We start from the raw sequence: 25,126 nt of genomic DNA, 5'->3' as shown, positions 1-25,126 counted from the left end.
TTCAGCTTCCAGAGACCCCCTGCTATTTACTCTTAACCACGGGTGTCATGGGAGACTCGTGTTAAAGTTGGCTTTAAACGGGTTATAAACCTCTTTCAGCTCAGCAGGGTAACAGAAGCCATGTGGAAAAGGCAAAGAGTTTTTGTGTCATATGAAAGATCCGAGGCCTCTGCCCTTGACACAATACCATGATGAAACCAGAGTGTAAATGAGTACGTTTGACAGAGATGTGGCCTGGTGGGAAGTGCCTGGGCTCTTTATGAAGGCAACTTGAGTTTGGGTGTAGTTCGAGTCAAGCTATTTGGTATAACCGTGTAATATGCAGGATAATGGAGTCAGTTGATCACTGTTACCAGTGATGTACACTAACTATCAGTATTTTATGCTCAGTATTAAATATCAGCATTAAGGCTGCATTTATTGGATCAAAAATACATCAAAAATAGCAGGTACATTTTTAGTAGCCATTACTCCTGTCTTCAGTGTCACATGATCCATCAGAAATCATTCTAATATGCTGATTTGGTGTTCAAGTAACATTATGTTGAAAACAGCCTAATATTTTTGTGGGAATTGTGACACATTTTTTGAGGATTCTTTGATTAATAGAAAGTTCAAAAGAACAGCATTTATTTGAAATAGAAATGATTTGTAACATTATAAATGTCTTTCTGTCGCTTTTGATTCACTAGATATTTTCTGACATTGTTAGTGTAGTGAAGCGCCTAACAAATCATCAGAGATCTTTTAAGCCTCAACGATAGTCTTTGTTCGACAATATATAGTCCAGTCTTAAACCTCTCATTTAGCTACTTACCAAGATAAAGGTCAAGGCTTAGCACAGTGCACAGATGTGACTCATGGTTAAATCTTTGGCACTAAAAAAAGCTGCTAGGCGTATTTAATAAGTGACACAAAATTTCAGCAGATTTTGCAAAGTATAAAACTTCTCTTAAATGCTCTTAAGAATAGTCTTAAGCTTTGACTTAAGTGTCAAAAATTCTCAGTAAAAAGTATGACTTGTCTAAGAGTAGGAGACTTTTATAAAGAATCTAAAAGCAACTTTCAGCTAAGTCTAAGACTGATTCTAAAGTGCTGACTGAAGTGGCACTTAAGTGTTGTGGACTCCAGGGAAGCCCGAAATCCTCATAAAAGTGGCTTGCTTTTGCTGCATGGTTTGAAGATCAGTTGTAAAGTCAGTGAACTGCCACACAGTAGTGGCCAAAAGTGTTGACCAGCCTAGGGACATTATTAACATCTTCAACCTTTATCCAAATATTATTAAAAATGTGTAAAGGATTTTGTAAGCATATTGTGAAGTTATGCTTTTAGTACATTGTTTAATTTATCTTTCATTGCTGCAGTCAGAGCATTGATTTGTAGAGTGGGATAAGTTATTACATTTCTTACAAAGAAAACCTTTACGATCAAGCCTGTATCGTTTATTTAACTCCCTGTCATCATATTATAATATACATAACTCCAATACATTTGATCTTTTTCACAAAGTGTGTGTCCTCCTCCTCTCTGCTGTCATCTTGTTACTCCTAACTATGTTAGGATACCTCTCCAGTTCTCTTAAATGATTTAGGAGCTGAGACCAAGTCTTAACACTTAGGAACCTTTATGAATCACACTTAGTCTTAAGTCTAGGAATAAGAGTAAAATGTTGTCATTCTTAGAATTTTGACACACTTAAGACAAAAATGTTGGCCCAAAGAGAGTATATAACAGTTTAAACAGTTTTTCAGAGTCAGTATTTTTAATTTAAAGAAATTAAAACTTTTACTCAGCAAGGGTGTGTTAAATTGACCAAAAGTTGCAGTGAAGACATTTATTTGACCAATTATAATACCAAAAGACATAACTTCCACAAATATACTAAGCATCACAACTCTTTTCATCACTGATAATAAAAATAAATGTTTCTTGAGCAGCAAATCAGTATATTAGAACGATTTCTGAAGGATCACGTGACACTGAAGACTGGAGTAAAGATGCTGGATATTCAGTTTTTATATATTTATATACTGTATATACAACAGTTGGTTTAAATTGCAATACTAGTTCACAATATTACTGTTGTTGTTTTTTGTTTTGTTTTTTAACTGTATTTTTGATCAAATTAATGAAGCCTTGGTGAAGACTTCTTTCAAGAACATTACAAAATCATACCAAGTCCAAACATTTGAATGGTAGTGTATTGTTGACTTTTTATCTGTATATGATCTGTGTGAAAATAATCACTAGTATGGGACAATAGTAAGTGCAATAGGAAATGCATTTCACCACTACGGTAATACATTTAATCCTCCAAATGGCATCATGCCAACCACAATCACCCTGACTTGCAAACAAATATCAATGCTTTCATTTACAATTTCCTGTGTTTCTCCAGAGACTTGCGATTTTCAGATCCGCTGTTGCTTTTAATACATTTGAGATAAGCAAGATAAATGGTTGGTTGGAAATTGTTCCGAGGAGCAGATTGCTTTAGGGATAGAAGTTTTGCCCTTTGACCTTTAAAGCTGCCTTGAACTCCTCTCAGCCGTTTAGCACGGCGGTACAATAAACGCTAAGTCTGTCTGTTCCCCCTAAAGACCCAAAACAGGTTAAAGCTTAGTCACCAGCAGATAGAGACGGTGCTAAGAAGAGGAAGTCGACACTACAAAACACAACACTACTCTCTCTTTTACAGCAGCGTTTTAGTGCCAAAAAAGATTTCTAGAATAAAGTTGTAACAAAATTTTGAAAAAAAAAACAGAATAAAAAGGTTAAAATCAAAGCATTACAAACCTGTATGTCTTTATACTCATATATTCCAAGTCTTCTAAAGTCACATAATAGCCTTATGTGACTAACAGGCTGAAATTTAAGTTGTTTTTCAACGATAATCTTTCCTTTCGTCTCATTCACGTTTGCACATATTGAAATGTAATGCATCGAAAATCAGGTTCGACATCAATTATGCCAAACATCTTTGGTTTTTGTGCATCTCGTTACCAATCACAACGTGGCAAATTTGAATCTGCGCATAGTCAAACTGCACTAATGAGATTTACGATACAGTGGAGGGAAAAATTTCAGTGTGTTTTTCACATTGACCAATCATATGTCTTCCGAAGACTTGGGGCCTAATTTACTAACAGTCTGCGCAAGCGCAAACCCTCTTTTGGTGTTAAAAAACTACTGTCAGGATTTACTAAAGACACACAGTGAAATATGAGCGCTGAACAGACGTGGACAGGGTTATTTTTGCAGCTGACCTCATTGCATATACATTAGTAGGAGTTTCCCTTTCAGACACAAAATTTATGGGAGGAGAGTATATAAATTAATCATGCAAAGTGATTTACTAAGGTTTGCGCTAGTCAATTTACTGGTATTTGCGCCGTTATTTACCGCCCAAAAAAACGTCTTAAACCAGACGCTGAATTTGCGCTGCTCTCGGTAGATTGTGTTGGTCATTATGGAAATGATCCGGTTGTGTTCTTTAAAGGGGTCATATAATGGTACATGCACTTTTACAAGTTGATTGTACTGAAATGTGTGTTGGCAGTGCCTGTACACAACCATCATAAAATGATAAAAATCCATCCAGTGTTTATTTTTTTATCTTCTTATATGTTTTCCCCCATCTCAAATCAAGCCGTTCGACTGTGTGACGTCACACGGTCGGACGCCCCTCCTACGATTGTTGATTGACAATCATACTCCGCGCGGACCGGCGCGGTCACTGTTGACATGCTGGAGCACTGTCTATGAGCAGAATGGCGTCTAAGCGATTGTGGTGTTCTGTTCTTGGGTGCAATAAGGAACACAGCAGTCATTTTGAAGTGTTTACGCTGAAGACGCAGTGGCTGAGTTTGTTTTCGAAGGGAATATTCCCCACGATCAACGTCAATGCTTTCATGTTTGCGCGAATCATTTCACACACCAGACTGCTTTACAAATGAGGATCAGTAACGTTATAAAGCTGGTTATTTTCTAAGAAGCTGCTCCTGAAAAAAGGATCGGTACCAACTATTCATGTTCCTGCTGCACCTCCAGAATAACTGAAGTGAGTGTAACGTTTTATTAACCTTTATATTAATATTTATATTAATCTTTGCAAATCGCTTGCGGCACGCTTCACGATGAATGCGGCTAAGGTTTACACTCAGGGTACATTACGGCATGTTTTCTATGTACGGCGTTCTCAATATAATTCATAATCCCACGTTTATAATGAACAACGCGTTATTTTTATTGTGTTATTTCAAACGGTGTACGCACAGAACAGAGGGGCGGGGTGAGCAAAGCTCATTATCATTTAAAGACACATGCACTTAAAAGGCGTGCTGAAAACAGAGCTGTTTTTGACCAGGTAAAATGAGTGTTTTCTTACAATACTAATGATCATTTTTTATTAAAGTATATTACAAACTTTTAATTTAGACCCTAAAGAATCATATTAGCTTGTACAAAAATGGCATTATAGGACCCCTTTAATATGCGTGTCGTCAGTAGATCACACACAGAACTGTCCACTCCCATCAGTGCTAATTTGCCCTGTTTAGTAAATCTGGCCCTTGGAAAATATACATTTTACTTTTGTATACTTTTATCACAATCACTTACATTCTATGGAAAAGAGGTAACAGACAAAAACACTGTGATATGATTTCATTGTATTAAAATTAAACTCAGAGTAATAATCCAAACGTTTGTAAATCTTACCTGAGGGCTTGAGTACAGCAATCCTGTGACCTTGTGCTCAACTATTGCAGCATTTCCAGGAACATCCCTCGCTAAAACAGGCAAACCTAAATCCATTGCCTAAAAACACATCAGATTGCAATACATTATTGGCCTTGTGCACAATGCATTTACATTTATTCATTTTCCAGTTTTATCTGAAGCGCCTTAAGAGCATTCAAGGTTTTCTATCTGTATTTGTGCTTCCTGGAAATTCAATCCATTACTGTGATATTCTGAGTGCCATTTCAACCTCCAGGATCATTCACTGTAAGATAGCAATCAAGCATTATGGGCTAGATGATTGCATTTACAAAGCTTTTCCTTTTTATTTTTAAATTCTTGTAAATTGCAACAACCTTTTCAACTTCAATTCTCTGTAGATACATTGTCCATTTAGATCTAGGCTTGTTCACATTTGTTGGATAATGAAAAGATGTGGAACTGTTGAGGAAAATATGATAACAGCTACTTAGCACATTAATCCCACTGGGGGTTGAACTAATCTGGTCAGTTTGAACACAGATTAACTAGATCCACATAATGATATTGTGGTCATAATATCCTATCTAATAACGGGCAAAACAAACAGATTCAAAGCTGCTGGAAATGATTCCTGCACTAGTATTGAGATCAACATCAATAGCAAAAATAATGATTGTTCAGACTGGTTTCTCTTGGACAAACCAAATATTAGGGATACATCTACACTAATCTGGATACATCCGGAAACTCATCTTTTTCTATGCGTTTTGGCCTTCTGCCCGGACTGAGACTGAAACTCAGCATTTTAAAGACGCTCTACCAAGTGCATACATTTGACAATGCCATTTCCTTTTAGTATTGCGGACTGTGAAAATAATGACACATTTAGTCATGTGACGCATATTGTATCCAGATACCTATAGCCACTTTTCCACCGCCGGGCCAAACCGTTCTTGTTGCTTAAAGGTGCTCCAAGGGATGTTGGGTGACATAACTTCTTGTTGACGATCGAAGTATTGTCAAACAAAACGGAGGCTAGCTCGACCCTCCTTCCTCCTCATCCCGTCCCCTCCCCCTCCCCTCCGTGCTTCCTGAAACCATTTAGAAAAACAAACTGGATTTACCCACCTGTCCAGCAAAAACAGAGCCACCTGAATTTCGGATTGGAAGCCCTTCTGCCGGCGGAGTTCTCGCCACCTTTTGAACGCTTTTCCGATGTAAATTCGGGACTTCGCAATCCTTCTTCCTTTTCCCTATTCTTTGCTATTTGTTCATCGGAACATTGTCTCTTTGGTCGTGTGTCAGCCATATCAAAATTCTCAAGAATATACAATTTTAACGTTAGTCGTTGTTAGGACATCTCTCCTCTAGCTAACTTCCCTCTTCATGCTTCGCTCTCCTCCACTCCCCACACCCCCCTTCATGTGCACGCGCACTAACCCCCTAACCCCCACCCCCAAATCATTCTTGTCGGTTATTGGCTGGAACACTGTTTGTTATGTTTCGTGGTCCAGGCTGGGCCAGTTTGTTTTTCTTGCCATTTGTGGCGCCTGGGCTGTCTACAGAGAACGCGTTTTTTTACAGTGTGTTCAGGGGACAGGCAGCTAGCGGATAGTGAGGAGATGTTTGCTGGATGTGACAAAAAAAATGTTGGCCTAAAAAACGCGTGACATCGCTCAGAGCACCTTTAACCGTGCCATTCTGTGCTGATCCGGCCCAGCCAGTACGCCACTGTGGGGCTCTTTGTAATGTAATACAAATGCGTCAGTCATTGTCTTGGTAACGGAAGAGTTGCAGATGGTATGAGATGTAAATAGTGACCACGTTATGGAGGATGATCAGATATTTCTTTTAATTTTATTTTAAACTTGTGTTTACACTACTTAAATAGCATGTTTGGCCAGCTACAGAGAATCTTATCCAGGTAACAGACAAGTGACCAATCCTGAGTGGCGACGTCACACACATTCTACCAGAGAAATCCATGAGAAATCCAAGCCGAGAACGGTTTGTAAAACAGATTTTAATAAATTAGTTCTTCCTGACAAACCTCTAAGATGGCAGCAGACATTCCCTCTGAGAGAGACGAGTTGACCAGGGCAAATGATTTCTGCATGGCAGAATGCAGCTCCTCCTGACTCAAATCAGCTGCCAGAAACACTCCAACAGACCTACACACACACAACCTCATGAATATGTTATAAAACATCCAGGAACAGTTTACAAGGGGGCATTCCCTTATTTTAAAAAGGGAATTTAAAAAATACTGGAAAGATTCATGATACAGAAATACTGAAAAAAGCAGATGAATGTTTCCATGCGTATGTGTGGGGTCTAGTGGCAGCAATAAGAAACTGAGACTTTGAAGATCAAGTACTTGAGACCGAAGGAGGGAGATGAAAGTAAAAAAGAGCAGATCAAGGAAGGAGGATGAAGATTTGAGATGATATTTACCTCTTGACACTCTCCTCAACCTCTGCGGTAAACACTGGATCTATCTAAAATGAAATATCACATATTTAATGAAATACATTTACAAAGAAAATATTCACCCAAATGCTGAAATATTACTTTATAGGGTAAGATTTGCAGAAAATGTAAATGTCATTCAACTTTAAATAAAACAAAATACAAAACAAAAAGGTCTCCAAGCAACTTTACGTTCTTTTCTTGAATATTGTGTTTTGAATAAAATTAGACAAGAAATAATCAGTTTGATTTTTTTTTTAAATAAGTCTTATAATAATCATAAAAAAAATACAGTAAAAACTGCAGCATCACTACAACTAAGTTTAATGTACATTTTTTTCACACAAGATTCATGGGCCATGTCCTGTAGAGGCAACATGAAAAGTAACTTAAGGTCGCGTTGTGATGAGAAATGAGATGAATGTCTTTTCGTTATTATGCAGAAGTTCCTATGGCTTATCTTTGCTTATAAGCAATAAAGAGCACAAATCCCATGTTGTTGATTTTTTTTCCTCTTGCTCTTTTTGCCTGCCTATAAAATCCTGTCAATAATACCAAATCATGGCTTGTGGACAAGACAACGTTTCATACTGATCATAATTTCCTACATGGCCAGCTGTCTTTGGGGAAAAAAAAAACGCATTCGAAAATCCCATAGATTTCCAGAGATTAGGGTCAGGGCGGGGTTGTTGCTCAATCTGATTCATTACGATGAAGGCTTTGCGTGTATTAGCTGGCCGGGGTGGCCGCAGCAATTTGGGTCAAAGATGATATGAGCGTGTGAGCGTGGCACAGCCTCTCTACAAATCCTGTTTGTTTTGATTCCACTATCTGCCTATTCATTCTTTCTAAGTGAAATGTGATATTTGATGCACATTTGAATCTAATAGTGATGGCAAAATTAGAGATTAATGCTTAAAATAAAGCTACTGGATAATAGCAAACCGTGTGATCAGTCATTCCCACAGGAGATGCTGTTTAATCATCCCCCAAATGAGCACAGTATATAAGGTCAAGAACTATATGCAAGAGCAATTTAGCACAGAATAAAGCTTTTAAACGATCTTTATATTAGATTTTAAATGAAAAACTGAAAATAGGTTTAAAACGGGTGAATATAGCTTTACATTACATGGAACAAATCCCTAAAATCCAAGATCCTTAAAGATATATGAAAATATATTTGCATAAAAAGTTAGCTTCTAAAGGGCAGTGCTAAATAAAAAAATAAAAAAAATAAAAAAAAAAACTCTTTACACAAAATAAGGAAAATATAGCAAAAGAAACCAATCAAAAATGTTCTCAACATTGGTTATCTAACACTTAAATATAAGAAAAGATTCAGTATTGTGAGTGTAAATGTATTCAAAAGTTAGCATATTTGTGTCCTTTCAACAACAAGTTTACATCTTGAATCACATTTAAAATAACAAAACTCACTGGAAATGAGAAACCACCAATAAAACCCAATTTAAATGAAATGTATTAGTTGCTGTGAATTAGAAACGCCTACAAACAGGTACAGTAATTAAAGAGGCAAGTTTCAGAATGTTTTAGGAATGCAGCTTTAAATAATATTTTCAAATCAAACCAAAAGGAGGCGGAAAAGACACAAGACATCTGGGATCCATTTGATGTCATCAATATGAACCCTCCCCTCCCCAAAGAAACAATGAGTCTTACCACTCTCCAGATATTCTTATCAAACAAAAACACACCACAGCTTACAAGAACATGTAAGCAACTGGCAGTGTCATCGGTTTGCCCGGAGCCAACCACACTCAAACAAGAAAGCCTTTGAACATCACTGGAGACGCAAATAGACAAGAAAAAGGAAAATGTGTCTACACCTGATGTGTGGATCTCAAAAGAAACATCACAGCACATAAACAAAAGTCACTTTGTGGCAGAAGGAAGCATCACGTCGTTGTGGTGAAATTGCTGGGGCTTGAGGATGGGTGGCTGCAGAAATAGGCCACACTGAAATACTCAAGGTACTGAAGTTCAGGAAGAAATAAAGGAACCATGAAGCCACCACGAGTTAGTAGACAGGATTTGTCGGCAGGCACTGGGTGGGACTGGTTCAAATGCATGAAGGAACAATGTAAGGCGTTGGCGTAGGAATTCTTTTTTGTTGTTTTTTTTTTTTTGGCTCATATTGTGCAAATGCTGTTTATAGGATTTCAGACAACAATTTTATGTGTAGTTTTTCCAATGGATGGAATGAGAAAATATTTAGAGATGGGAAGAACAAAACAGCAGTATGACAAATATTGTATTTATATGATCCTCTGGCAACATTTATTTCCTTTTATAGCTTAGAAAACTAGGGCAATGTCGTTATTCATTTAAAGGAGAACTCCGGTGAATTTTTAAGTTAATCTTGATCGTTTTACCTTTGTGAGTACTGTCTATAGAAAAAAAAACGAACCGGATCGGTGCTTGCAACGCGGAACTGTTACAGTTAATGCCCAGAGCTCCCATTCAGCTAAAACGGCAGTTATGGGGGCATTAACCTAAATAGTGTCTTTGTGCCTCTTAACAGACACAAAATGCAATTAAAATGTCTGTCCAACATGAACAGGGCCCTTACATGACAACAAGATGCGTTTAGCAACTTAGCCATTGTTTAAACTCACCTAAATAGTGTTTTAGACGGCTAGCTGTAGTCTCGCGCTGAAGTCCCGTGGGAACTCAGTTGTAGCCGGAACACGACGCTCCTCCCACCTGCACTATGTGCGCGATTTTTTCCCCCAAACCACTTCAGCGGAAATCCCGCCCTGCAGCTGATTTAATTGGTTTAGGTTACAGTGACGATTGACATGACCAATGAAAACCTTAGAATCAGCTGCAGGGCGGGATTTCCGCTGAAGTGGTTTGGGGGAAAAAAAATCTTCTACTTTACTAAGGGTGTCACGATTCTCCAAATCCTCGATTCGATTACATTTTCGATTCTAAAGTCACGGTTCGATTCGATTCTCGATTTAAACAAATTTTTTTTTTTTAAAGCACAAGCTATGCCATTTTTAGACTTGTATGCAATATAATAATATCTGACCTTTGTTCGCAATGTACCACACACTGCTTTGTCAAATTTAAAACGTTTATTAACAACATAATGTAACAATAACTTATATCTTCAGTCAATTGGAAACTTAAACAATATAACCTATTACCTATTATAGTCCCGGGGCTCCCTGGACTCCTCAGAGCAGTCACAGGCGAATAGCACAGCGTTTTAAATTGGGTTCCCACAGCGTTTACAACGCAGTACGAGAGAATGTTCTCGTAAGGGAACGTACTTGGTTACTTGCGTAACCTCGGTTCCCTTAGAGATAAGGGAACGAGTACTGCGTTGCCTTGCCGTGCTATTTCGCTCATATCAGGTACTTCGCTTCAGTCGATTTAAACCAAAAGTCCTTTGGCGAGTTTTCTCAAAATGTATACACTTCAGCCGCGTCCAAATTGGCGCGCTCGAGGTTGGCAGGGCGCCAAGCGCTCCTACTCGCCATAGATTCGTGCAGTTGCCGCAGCAAAGCCAATCAGCTCGCTCAGACGAGCTATGATGCTCTCGCTGTGCAGCTGCAATGCGTTTTAAAATAAAGGCTTCAATATTCTCAGGAAAAGGAGTTTTACCTATTACAGGCAAGCCGAGCTGACGTGACATATAGGGCGTGGCAGCATCGACGATTCCATTTTTTGATTCGATAATCGAGATTGAGCAATAATTTCTATCGATTTCGATTTAAAATCGAAATCGTGACACCCTTATACTTTACAGATACATTTTTACTTCTACTTTACACTCAAACACATAAAGCTTGCTGCAGTGCGCCGGCAAAAGTAATGATTATGAATGTGTCTGAAAAAACAGCAAGGAGACTTAGAAAACACTAGTTTACCAATAAATTAGTGAAATGTTCAGTGAGTCAGTGTCGGCTGCAAAAATGAAGTTGACAATGCCGACTTGCCATCTCGGCAGTACAGTGCACAAATAGAGAGAAATGTACTTTTACATAATCAGAGAATATTGAAATTGGTTCATTTAAAACTAGACATTTCAAACTTTCTATAGACATATAGAATATTCATGTGAGGCAAGTTTATGCTTGTATGAGTGAGTTTCAATTCACTTTTGTGATGTGCTCCAGAAGGTAGTTCATGGAGACCGAGATGCAGAAAGCTTTCAGCAAAAGCTGTTTGAGTTTTGTTGTTATTGTGAGTGTACACAAATGAAAGTTTCGAATTTAAATATTCAAGCACAAGAAGACATGAAATAGAGCTCAATTGCACTCACTATGAGAGAACTTAATCATTTTAATGGCTGTTGTATTATTTGCAGTAAAGGCACATGCCATCTGGCTCTGACCAAAATGATCTGAATGCACCTGACGTCGTAATTACAACTTCTATGGAAGTAGAATAATGTCAAATGTTTTTGAAATAAAAAGCCTGTTGAATTGCACTACTTGAAAAAAAATAGGCATTGCATTAACCATGCTTGCATTTTAATGCATTGCATTTTTAGTGCTTACATTTTTATGGGCTGAAATTCAACATGGTTGAATATTTAAGCTGTGAATATTTCAATTAAAAACATTTCAAACACCTTTTCATTATTAAAAATTCAATAATCCATATTCACCTTTCATATTTCACTTCCAAAATATTCAAACTGTTTAAAAATACAACCAATAATATTCAACAGGCAATTTTCGGTCCATTTTATTTCGCTTTGCAAATTCGCTTCCACAAATTCAGTGGTTCAATTTCGACAGTAAATTCAACATTGACGTCCAGGAACTGCAGGAAAAGCAGTAGATTGCCGAGCACACTCTCCATCTGCTGTTAGTCGACCTCACCAGCAGATGGTGCAAAAGCGCGTGTTGAAGACCAGCAACAGTTAGAACAAGTCATTCATTTCATTCATAAAACTCATTTACAGCAATGTAAGTGTATTTGTGATTTTTATAACGGCTGTTTTATGTTAAATTCAGTGTCTTCACGGTTACTTTTCCTGTGTAGCCTACATGCATCTTTCTCTACCGTGAACGAGATTATAATGTTATTCCCCGATGCGGATATACAGATCCAATGTTACATTTTTGAGGTTGACATATATTTCTCTTGGTTGTTTAGTTGCCTTAACTTTAGCCTATATTGTGGCGATGTGCTGCATGCAGGCTATTAGGGTTTCCCTCAATACTTAAGGATTCCCCTGCTGGACATATACAACGCTTAACGTAGCTTAATGGACTACAGTGATGTAAAAGACCAAACTCGCAGGCAAGCAGATGGACTCAGAATAACGCGCAAAGCTTAATGCTGAGCGTTTCCCAGTGATAGATTGGCATACAGATGGCTTGATGTTGGACATTCGCACATTTAGGGACAGTCTCTAAAGTGTATACGACTTTGGTATACACGTTTCTAACTCCGATAGCATTTGAATAGAACGACTTACAGTCATAAAACCAACTGTAAAGTGTTCATTTAGTGTCAGGCATAATGCGCACTCTTTGGATTTTTTATATTTATTCAAATAAATTTAAATTTGCTATTGAAGTTAGAAACGTGTATGCCAATGTTGTATGCAACTTTAGAGACGGTCCCTAAATGTGCTAATGTCCAATTTCAAGCCAATTTTTACATTTAGTCATTTAGCAGACGCTTTTATCCAAAGCGATTTACAGTTAAACTAACAATAGGACAACAATATGCAAGTGCTGTGACAGTTTAAGCTAATGCAATACACGTATGCATACTATATGTATGTGTTGATTTTATGCCAGTATATCACGAAACGCTCAGCATGAAACTTTGCGCGTTAAGTTCATATTCTGAGTCCATCTTCTTGCCTGTAGCCTATAATAATAGCCAACAGCCTACTTCCCTAATAAGGTGCAAAATTGGTCTTTCATATCACTATCAAAAGTGATCATCCTTGAGTATGAGGTATTGAGGGAAACCGATTATAATCCTGTTCATGGTAGAGAAAGCTGATGACATGTAGAATACACAGGGAAAGTAACAATGAAGTTATTGAATGAAACATAAACAGCTTTTGTGTGTTTATCATCTTTTCCGCATATACTGACACAGATAATCATTTTCATTTTATGAATGAATGTCTCCGTCTACAACACGCGCTTTTGCACCACCTGATGGTGAGGTCGACTAACAGCAGATGGAGAGTGTGCTCGGCAATCTACTGCTTTTCCTGCAGTTCCTGGACGTCAATGTTGAATTTACTGTCGAAATTGAACCACTGAATTTGTGGAAGCGAATTTGCAAAGCGAAATAAAATGGACCGAAAATTGCCTGTTGAATATTATTGGTTGTATTTTTAAACAGTTTGAATATTTTGGAAGTGAAATATGAAAGGTGAATATGGATTATTGAATTTTTAATAATGAAAAGGTGTTTGAAATGTTTTTAATTGAAATATTCACAGCTTAAATATTCAACCATGTTGAATTTCAGCCCATAAAAATGTAAGCACTAAAAATACAATGCATTAAAATGCAAGCATGGTTAATGCAATGCCTATTTTTTTTCAAGTAGTGCAATTCAACAGGCTTTTTATTTCAAAAACATTTGACATTATTCTACTTCCATAAACTTCCCAACTTGTTAATACAAACTTCCTAGAACAACTTGAACACACCATTAGACCCCGTCCAATCAGTGTGCCAAATTTCACAACTTTTTACCATATGGTTCCATGGGCTGTCTTAGACAGAATACAAATATGGTGGAACAAAAATACCATTGGTGCTTGATCCCAAATAGAACATATGCAGTCAGACTTCTATAGTAAAACTTTAATGGATTAGAAAGGAAGTAATTTGGGCTTTAGGTCTTGTGTTGACTTGTTCCAGTTCCAGTTCCAGTTTCTCTTCTATCCTTTTCCCCAGACACACTTAGGGAAGCAAACATTTTTTATTTTATTTTTGCCTTGGGCTTGATGTTTCCTCCTCCCTTTTTTCAATCTTTTAAAATCTCTTTATTTCTAAAAATATTTGACCATGTTTGTGACTAGTCTTGATTCTGCCCTGATGGGGAGGGTGACCTCTCTACGGGGTTGGGAGAATGGCAGCACCTAGACTTGGCAGGAATCAGGAGTGGCAGATGGCCTGCCACGGACTAGCCATTAGCTCCTAGCAGCTAACAAGCCTCCCCTAGCACCATATAACACTGCAGGCCTACTAATAGTCCAAAGCTTATGCTAGTCCCCCACAGCCCTAATCCTTTCCATGATTCCACTGCTCTAGCTTGAGTGAGCCTCTAAATGCCTCTGATAAGTCCAGCTTAATGCATGCTAATGTTGTTATCTTTGCTACATCCAATTAGTGCTACCTTAGAATCTACAGAAACATGTTGCTCACATGCGCAAACACTGACACAGCTCCTTTGAAAAGGATGTTAGGGTGTGTTATAGGCTTTTGGAGATGTTAACTAGTCACGAGAGGATATACAGCACGTGTGGAAGCGTTTCACAGCTTTACCTGTGGTGACGGCAGCAGGAATGGGTGTTAACTGGAATAATTAGACCATGGCTTGTCAACTACTTACTTTCGAGGAATAGATTATCTAAGAAATGTACAACAAAGTACACTTTTTAGTGGAGGGCATTTTTATTTTTCAGTAACCATATGTTCTCAAAGTCAAGTAGCTCTACACATCACTGAACAGTCAAACAAACACGATTATCAAACATACAGTACTCATAATAATCTTTAAACGATTTAAATAATAAAATAATCGGATACACTTTTTTTTGTAATAGGTTACTTGTACCATGACTCATGAGACATAAATAAAAAAATTTCTGTTCAAAAGTTTTGGGTCGGTAAGATTTGTAATGTTTTTGAAAGAAGACTATGTATTTGATAAAAAAACTAAAAAAACAATAAACCAGTAAATTATGTTTTATTAACAAAGTTCGGAAGGAACACATTCAAATGATCTATCCAATCAGCATGAGTTTTCCTCAGCAATTTTACTGCACCCCTCCACGACCCGACTCCTATACTTTTGGCTGGTCCCTATCCCAGCCAGGGATACGGGGGGAGTACTCTGGGTTCGGGCCAAATTCCAAGCTTGGAGCCCTCCCCTTGAACAGCAAGGTAATTTGTAAGTATGAACAACTTAAAATGTAATTTATTCCATTTTTTATTTTATTTTAATAAAATATGTGTGTTTGAAGAGCAAGGAATATAAGAAAATCAAAGGGTCATAAAAAATATATTGACGAGCAGAATCTGGCCTGTGGACCACTAGTTATCACCCTGGCCTCGAGGCATGTCTTACTAAAATCATATTTTCTTTCTTACCACTGGGCCAATGATGATGAGGACCACTAGAGGGTTCTGACTGTGCCATTCTGTAAGAAAGAAAATCAACAAATTAGATTGAACACACATAATAATGTCTATTAACAGTTTATGTTCCATGAAGAATGATTTTAAACTGATTTTATAGAGCAGCAATACCTGCAAAAGCTTCTAAAAGATACAGGGGATCCTTAACTCGTCTGAGTCCACATACCAGCAGAAAAACATGTAGATTTTCCACTTGCTTGGTAAGCACACCTAAAACACAAGACATAGAATGTCACATCAAGACAGTCTAGGAATCTTTATACATTGTATCATGATTTAGTCTTTGGTACTTTTAAAATGCCTTTTATGTATAGATTTGACAGTTTTACCCATGATTTACATGACTTTCAATTTTAAAGGGGTTATGACGTGAAATCAATATTGAGGGATTTGTGACGTCACAAAGGCAAATATATTTGCATATGTCTCCAAAGCAAGACATCGACCGTTTGCGTCTCTGTGCAGACTTCAGAAGGATCCCAGGATGGTTTATTTTAATGGCGTTCTTGATCGAGTCGGAGGAATATATGTTTGTTCGGAGCATTTTGTTTTGTAAACGAGGCACAGTGTAATAGTGAGTTCGCAAATAAACTTTTGTTGAAACATGAATCAGCCAACTGTATTGGATCTTAATTAATTAAGATATTAAGATACTTTATTGTCCCCAAAAGGGAAATTTGTTTTGGACTCTGTCCATTTCGCACTTTTTACAAAGACAACACAAAATACAAAGAATAAACGTCTCTCAACACATCCTCTCACAAAACATGTTCTCATATACATTAGACAGGTACGTATATAGTAGGCACATTAACACCTTTCAATGGCAGTTTTAAAAATTACAACCGTTATTGATTACAGCTCCCATATTGCACATCCCTGATGGTATACATATTGCACATCCCTAATGATATACATATTGCACAATGAGATAATGCACAACCCCCCTACCCAACAAAATGCACAACTGACATATTGCACAAATGACCTAATGCACAGCTCCCCAAATGGCCTACAGATTGCACAATTGACATATTGCACACCCCAATAGCCTACAAATTGCACAGATGACACATTCCACATAACCTAAACATTACATAATGACATAATGAACAATCCAACAACCCATGCATTCGGATCTGACAGCAGCTGCATCACAAACCGCAAGTAAATGATTTCATTAGTCTTTGTCTGTAAATGACAGTTTTATATGGATGTTTTCAAAACACTTATTTACATGCAATAGCGAATGGGCGTTGATACAGTTTCCTAAGCAATGATGTTAGCCAATCATAACTGTGGCCATTTACTGACAACTCTTAAAGGAGCCGCCCCTTAAAAGCGGATCATTTTAGACAGAGGGTCAGAATCAAGGTCGAAAAAATATTTTTCACGCGAATATATTTGTTTTGTTTTGTTTTTTTGTGGAAAAAAACTTTATAAGTATGTTATCCTCAAGGAACATATATAAAAAAAAAAATCCATGTCCCCTTTAAAAATCCATCATAAAAAAATATCAGTTTATGATCAGTTTAAAACAAAGAGTAAAATAACACAATGGATATTGAAATGGTTTGTTTTGTGATTTCTAAACAAAAATCAATTTCCAATTAAGTTATATTTGGTCAAATTATGCTGAAAAGTGAGAAAATATGATTTAGTTGTGCGTGTTTAGAATACATTAAATGACACGCTATGAAACTAGTCTTAGCTGAATAAAGGAGTCTGCCAATTTATTCCAAAAATGTCTAAAATGCCATTTCCATCACTGAAAGCTAGTCCACAGTGTTAAAAGTGCTCATATTTTGAGAAACACCAAACTATGTGGAGAGAAACTGCTGCCCTGAATCAGAAGTTTAAGTGTTTCAGAGAAATGAAATGTAATGTGACATAAATCAATGCATACATGCTGTATCTCCATCTGTAATGAGGCTAATCCATCAAACAAGGTCATAGAGATGTCAGAGAAGCAATGAGCGCAAAACGTATTGCATGCTCAAAGTAGCGTGCTTGACGAGTACTTTATCAATATGGCATACATAAATAGTAAGTATGTCATGTATATATGGCATAGATCACAGCATACACAAAGACTAACAACCATCTTTATGTATATTCTTTGGTTTAAAGCCGAACATCTGGAGCACTGAACGACCACTGAATTTTTGATAATCACTGAGGAGGAAACTAAGGCTGTCACTTTGACACATTAACTTATTTCAATTATATATAACTCCCCTGATTTGTATGTAAATGTCTTACGGAATTTTCCTACCATTGAAGCCAATTATCCTCACCAAAGTACCATTTACACAAAAAACGCATTTGAATTCAAAGGCATATGGATTTTCCAAAAATCTTGAAAAAAACAAATGCACATATATGTTCATGATGATGCTCCATGTCCATGTGACACAGTACTCTCTTTTTTTGTCAGTAGTTGGTATATGTGGGAATGTTCAGTCCAAATCTGTGCTTTGCTCCAGATCATCCCTCGTTTAAATCCCACCTATTCCAGATTATCCACAAAAATATGAGCGTTAGTGTACGCATGAGTGCATATGTGTGACGTTTGCACATAGTCAGATTTCTTATCTTAAAACTGTCTTTACTGGACAAATACAGAAAAACTTTAATTTAGCAAAACCAAACAGTAATTTCTGTCACCAAACGGAAATTCAATAATAACGATAGGTTCCCCCGAATACTCCCCCATCTGTCCTTAGCAAATAGATAGTCCAGCCCCAAGCTCACGTCAGATTGTGTCAATGGATTATAGTTCAATGCATTGATGAAACAAATCATTTGAAAGGGCCTTTAGAGATAAAGTAGAATTACACATACTATTTTTCATACACAGTATAAATTGGTTTCTATAGATGAAAATACTGTGTATTGTTGCTTTGAAATTGGAAGCAGCCACAACCTCAAAATGGGATCAACATATTTGAGGCTCCTTTGCATTAAAATTGAAAAACCTATGAATTATAGCACTACATATGTTTCAGAAACAATATCTTTATATTCACAGTGCTTTATTTTGCCTGGTTTGGACAGGTAAAGCCAGAGCGCCGTGCCATAGGCCTGAGGACAAGAGTGATAAATCAAATGAACTGTGCTACTCTTTTGGCTACAAACAACCCGTACACAAGCTGCTTAAAGTTGAGCATTGTTGCTTTTAGCAGAAATTGCTCCCTATTCCTGATCTGGAATCAGTTTCTGGAATGATGTTAGTTTCGCCAAGGCTAAGGCTGGTCAGAGGTTAGTATGAGGACAGCTTCCAGCCTTAGACATAGTAGGGGAAGGTCACAAAAGGTATGTGATGTGAGGTAAAGCTCTGGGATTAGTTGACTGATGTAAGGGTACATGCTTACAATGGTTTAACTCACAGACAAGGGCTTTGAGTGAATGTTTACCTGGAAAGTGAAAGACATTGATGGTTTCACCTCATTTACCCCATAGCTGGAAAAGCTACCGGACCTAGACTCACATTAGCTCTACTGTATATAAAGGCGTTTCTAAAAAGGGTAGTCAACATTCACACCTATTGTTTATCTAATTTCTCTTTTTTTATTTTGAAAAGTTCAGCTTTCAGACATTTAATCCTCTTCATGTTAGTATGCATACAATTACAAATACTTTGGTGAATTGAATACATTTTTGTCAAGCACCAAATAAAATGTTTAATATTTCATTATATTATAGTAGATGTTTATTTAGGGTCAGATCTAATTAGATGAAAAATACATGAAATGAAATCTATTTTTATGAATAATTAGATCTAAATCTAATTAGAAAATTTTAATTTAATTTGAAAACAGGAGGCAGAACTGGAATTCGAATTTAAATGTAAGGAAGTAGATTTAAAAAATGTTCAATGAAATTCATATGAATAATTTTTCACTAGCCGCGTTTCCATTACAGATTTGCGCAAAACTTTTGCGATATTTTCTAAATGTCGATAGAAAACGATTGCGAAATTATTCCAACAATTATGGCAACGAATGTTGGCAGGTTTATGTATATCCCAGTCACCGCACTAGCCATTATTTTTAATCGAATGAGACGTAGGCATGTTATCCAAGCATTAATGGTAAGGAAAGCCCCTTATACTTGGGAGCAGCCACGTATGAGGTGTTTCTGGGTGTTTCTCCCTCATATCTGCTTACAGGTCTTGATTGTAGCATTTCTTAGTGGTTAAGAATTCAGTATTCCCCTAATGCTTTTGTCTTTTATGAGTTTAATATGAGTCTCGTCTTCTGTCCAAGCATACCGCGCTATCCATCTACGTCAGGTGACCTGTAAATGGGCAAAAACTGTTTCCATTGCAGTTTTGCTAAATATTCCTTTTTCGAACTGCCTGAAAAACCACCTCATGCGAGCGTAAAAACTTTTTTGCGATATATGGAAGTTTTTGCGAAATTGACGTGTTTCCATTGGGCGTCTTTTCAATTCGCGCAATCTGAAGGGTAATGGAAACGCGGCTTTATTTAGTTACTTTTTATGGAAAGTAATGCACTACATTACTTTTTTGTTACTTTTTCTGACCTGGGTTGGGCTTGCTTGTTTGTAAAAAAAAAAAGCAAAAAAAGCAAGTGTAAAGGCCATTTCACACCTAAAGTGAAATGAATAAGTCTCAGTCTGGAGGACATCCAAATGCACGCCAGAACATTAGAGGGCGCAGCTCAAAATAAAATTTCAGCTGTGCTGCCATTCAGGATCGCAGAAGAATAGGAAGCAGGAGAACAAAGTCCAACGCTATTATTCCAGCCATTATTGCTTATTGGTATGTCAGAATTGGATCATCAAAGGTCGGCAGCAAAGACATTGTTTAATAAAATGAGAATAAATACATAAAGTATATTTGCAATTTTCGGAGTTTGCATTTTAGTTTTTATTAATTTTAAGGAATACTGAATTCGGTTTTGTGCAAGTGAGATGAGTAAATGTATGTTCACATTTAGTCTAGAACTACAATAACCACTATGTTTACACAGCGCACACAACACCTCTGTATGCGGTCACAATTTTCTCAACACGGGGACAGGAGAGGTTTCAGTCAATGAATGGGAAAACAAAGGAACTTGCATTACTTATTTGAAAGGGTAACTCAGACATTTTGTTGTAAATTCAAAAGTAATGCGTTACTTTAATAGTCACTTGGAAAAAAAAGTAATCTGATTACGTAACTCACGTTACTTCTTTCACAACAGCTGATTACATGGTATAAAAGTTGGTACATTTATTTAAGTTTGAATAGGAGGAAATTAGTTTAATTTAGAACAAACATTTTTGGGAAAGTGGTTGTCTGCAATGCGGCACTTTGTAGCACTGTAGAGCTGTTCCATTAAACATCTCTTATTCATAAAGACCTGCACAAGAAGACAGCGAGAAAAAAAACCTTCACAATGCCTGAATATATTTTAGCTTTTGGTTTAATATCACTTATGGAGCAGTTACTCAAGACAAAGACACACTTAAAGTAGTCTTAGTTTTCCAACATGAAAGTGCACTTGATATCACATCCTTTTGAAGGGTATTCTCATGAACAGAGGACCTATACTAAAGATTAGGTCAGTTAATATGCGTCATGGGCAAAGCATTTTCAAATATTTAAATCCAAAACTAAACTAACGGATTTAAATCAAAAAAAAAGAAAAGAAAGAGGGTTCATCAAAGGTTCATCAAAACAAACATAAACAAAAACAAGCCAAAAAAACTACATGAGAATTCTGCTACAGTACATTATAAATGCAACAGCATAAAGCCTATCCTTATGTAAATCTGCAGTTATTCTCAGGTTGGCTAGTGCTTGATTACAACACAATCTCATGCCATCTGAGAGTTCGGCTGCACGGCACAGCTCACTCGTACTGTAATTCTGATCAGACATATGAGGGGCAGATGAGTGAGAAGAGTATACTTTTTTGCGATGAATGTTTTCTTCTTTGAAGTGCATTCATTTATCTGCAAGAGGCACCGACATGCTTTATTATGAATCTAAAAGTGTATGCATGTCAACCTGAAACAGGGTACTGTCACTGCAACAGTATCTGAATGTGAACAGATGATCAAACAGATACAGCTGAAGATAAAGTGTGATGTCTGATTTCAAAGGCTCTGCTGCACTGAGGTGCAGTCTAAATGTTTACCTACAGAAAGTAATGGCATGTCTAATAATTACGCTAAAAGTAGTTCAGCAGAGATTAGCCTTCGCTGCCAGAGACTGCAAATACTTCACTCCACCATGTGGCTGCAGGGAAAATAGGCTTTACTACATTCTAGAAACTCTGAACACACAAGAATATGAAATATTTATGGGACTTGCATTGGTGTAGATGGCAAATTCAAATGAACTAGTAATGATATACTGATTAAGAACTAAATATAAAGCTGTCAGGCTTATTATTTCCTCTGAATTACTTTTACATTTACATTTAAATGTAATCATTTAGCAGACGCTTTTATCCAAAGCGACTTACGAATGAGGAGAGCAATTGAAGCATTCAAACTAACAATAGGTCAACAATATGCAAGTGCTGTGACCCTTCCCAGTTTAGTCAAGTCAAGTCAAGTCAAGTTTATTTGTATAGCGCTTTTCACAATACAGATTGTATCAAAGCAGCTTCACAGTATTAAATTCAAATAATACAACAAAGTTTGTTTCAAGAGGAATTTATTGTTTAGTCTAATGCAGCGTAATTTTGTTTTTTAAATAGATATAGAATAGAAGAGAAAAGAAAAGAAAAGAAAGTGTTCGTATTAATGGATCAGGTGTTGCCGAAAAAGATGTCTTGATCTTTGAAGAAAGATGATCTTCAGTTGTTTCTTGAAAATGGCTACGGACTCACTAGCTTGTGTTTATATATATATATATATATATATATATATATATATATATATATATATATATTGTTTGTATATATATATATATTTTTTTTTTAATATGTGTGTGTGTGTGTGTGTGTATGGCATGAGTAAACATGAGTATATATGTGTATACACAATGTATGTATGTATGTATGTATGTATGTATGCATGTATGTATGTATGTATGTGTATGTATATATATATGTGTATATTAATATGTATATGAGCATATATTTTTTTAAAGATCCATATGTGTGTGTGTAATATATATATATATATATATATACATATACATACATATATCACACACACACACATATGGATCTTTAAAAATATATATAAATAATAGATATTTTTTTGTTTTACCTAAAATGTTCTTTTAACTCTTTTATCTCTACTAGTTTACTTTAAATTGCCCTATATGGTATAATACACGGATTTAAAAAAAGTAAAAATATTTCATTTGTTCCTTAATATGTGGTCATAAAAACATTAAATATATTCACTATATCAATTTCTATGTATTTACTGTTAACTACCTATATACAATTATGGACACTGCATATGACAGCTATAATTGTATTAAATCTGTCCTTTTTATTAACTACATGCACCACAGAATCATGTCTGATGTTTAAAACATTTCCAGGCACCTTGCGTGCTGTGAATTTGCAAACTCATTCCCACAATAACTTTAACTTTGAAGTAAGTCCACGAATGCCTTTGATCGTGCACTCTAATCTAGTGTTAGAGGATTTGTGCACGAGAGTGGTTTACGACGGATTACAGCCATCCTTAAACAAGAAAGCAGGGGGAGTATGTCCTCCACTTCCATCACCGCCATCCATATCACTCCTGTCCAATTTCTTTTGACTCGTGATGGATGGATGGACTGATATATGGAAGGTCTGTCTATCTATTCTTTTATCATTCGTCTGCCTTCAAGCAGTGGCTGAATCGTAGACAAGCTTGCCAATTTTCTGCCGTCTCTCCGTAGGATCAGTTAAGATCTGCTCTGACAACTTGAGAGGGAAATATAATTACTGTAGGATGAATTACACCTCAAAGGTTTAAAAAATAAAGACAACCTAGTGGGCTTTCCCATTTGTGTGAGAGCAGTAGTAGACAAGTGTCTTTTCTACAGCTTTAGATCTAAGCGTTCACATGAAAGAAAGAGAGGAGGATATAAACAAACAGGCCTGTCACTGAAGGCGGGGGGAAAAACTAAAGGCAAATAAAGGCAAAAGCAGCACATCTCTCCAAAGGGAGGAGAAAATTCTTCTTCACGTTCCACAGAAACTGATTTGGACACACCAATAGTTGTGCTCAACATGTTTTACCCAGTACCTGTCTTCCTCGTCCCCTTACCTTTCTTTCCTGGGTTTACCCTTTTTTTTCTAGCCTGCCTTTGATCATAAGGAGCGACTTTAACATGAATGTTGGTGTGAAATGTTTTTAGTGGGGGATTTATACCACAAAGAAACACATGAGTGTATTTCTCCCTCTAAAAAAGCCATTGTTAAAAATGATCAGCCTTAAAATGGTACAACACATTTTATGCATTTGTGAACGCTGGGTTAACAGTCTAAAGTATGAGGTTAATAACAATGATTGTAAACAGGCATGTACTGGCCAAAGGGAAAACTGGGACTTTCCTGGTTGGTTGGCCGGTCGAGTAGTGCACTGATCGGCGAAGCAATATGTGATGAACCCCAATAAACAATGTATCCGCCAGCTGCGAGCAAGTCGCTTGATCAATTCAGATTTGACACAGAATTTTGTGTTATACAGTTGTGTGGTGAATCTTGCTGAAAACAGTCATAACCATGTAAACCGCATGACAAGGAAATTGTCAATCCAGAACCCTTATTATAACTTACCTACAAACACTGTAGAAATATGGTGTTTTGGCATAAATGTATTTATTAAAAATACATTTGCTGTTAGTCCTTACATTAAATATTGGGGAATATAAATAACTTTCATAGAGTTTGCTATTGAAGTTTTTTATTACAAATTCCATAGTTTATTATAATTTATTTTAGAAACCATTTCTATGATAATTCAGGGCATGGTTTTACCTGTGACTACCATGATCTTACAAATAGTTGAACTTTTTAATCATTCTAATGCATTTTAATTGAAGCAAAATGTTAATTCAATTAGAGCTTGATGAAATATAAATATCAGTCTTCCATAAATTAGGTATCATCTCTTTACCAATGTTATTGTTGTTAAAGGATAGTTCTCCCCAAAATGTCATAATTTACTCAACCTAACCTGTGATGTGGAACATAAAAGAAGACCATTTGATTTGAGAAATACATTTTTTCATTCTTTTGTGTTGGGCTGGATTTGTCCAGGGCCGAATTTTAGCCCCAGTCCAGCCCTGATTGTTAATCTGTGGAAATGTCACATAGTTTCCCTCAGATATGGAGACAAAGCACAACATGAATGTCTAAAGCACATGCATATTTGAGGTGAGCATCTAGGCAGTTTACAATTGGTTGTCTATTGCTAAACAATCTGCCGTAACACTTTTGCATCACAATTTACAGTTCATCTCCCAAAAGCATTGTTGGAGAACGGCTTCATAACCTAGAGTTAAAAGCAGTGCTAGCGGCATTTCAAAATCACAAGTGTGCAGTTGTGCTCAACCCAGTTTATAAATAAGTCACTTG

General features: G+C 36.7%; 1 protein-coding gene across 2 annotated transcripts in view; it reads right to left on the bottom strand.

Moving 5' to 3' along the window:
* Nucleotides 1-25,126, bottom strand: part of glt1d1 (glycosyltransferase 1 domain containing 1) — a 42,792-nt gene that overhangs the window by 2,037 nt on the left and 15,629 nt on the right. For both annotated transcript variants that reach the window (XM_082188445.1, XM_082188444.1), the window contains exons 7-11: nt 15,687-15,785; nt 15,528-15,577; nt 7,177-7,220; nt 6,773-6,893; nt 4,720-4,818 (exon numbers count right to left, since the gene is read on the bottom strand). In XM_082188445.1, the coding sequence (XP_082044571.1) occupies nt 4,720-4,818; nt 6,773-6,893; nt 7,177-7,220; nt 15,528-15,577; nt 15,687-15,785 (413 nt within the window). The remainder of the gene's footprint in view (nt 1-4,719; nt 4,819-6,772; nt 6,894-7,176; nt 7,221-15,527; nt 15,578-15,686; nt 15,786-25,126) is intronic.

The sequence above is a fragment of the Leuciscus leuciscus genome (assembly GCF_965113295.1).
Source record: "Leuciscus leuciscus genome assembly, chromosome: 13".
Lineage (NCBI taxonomy): Eukaryota > Metazoa > Chordata > Actinopteri > Cypriniformes > Leuciscidae > Leuciscus > Leuciscus leuciscus.
Note: the sequence above shows the minus strand (reverse complement) of the source record. Positions and strands in the feature narration are given on the sequence as shown.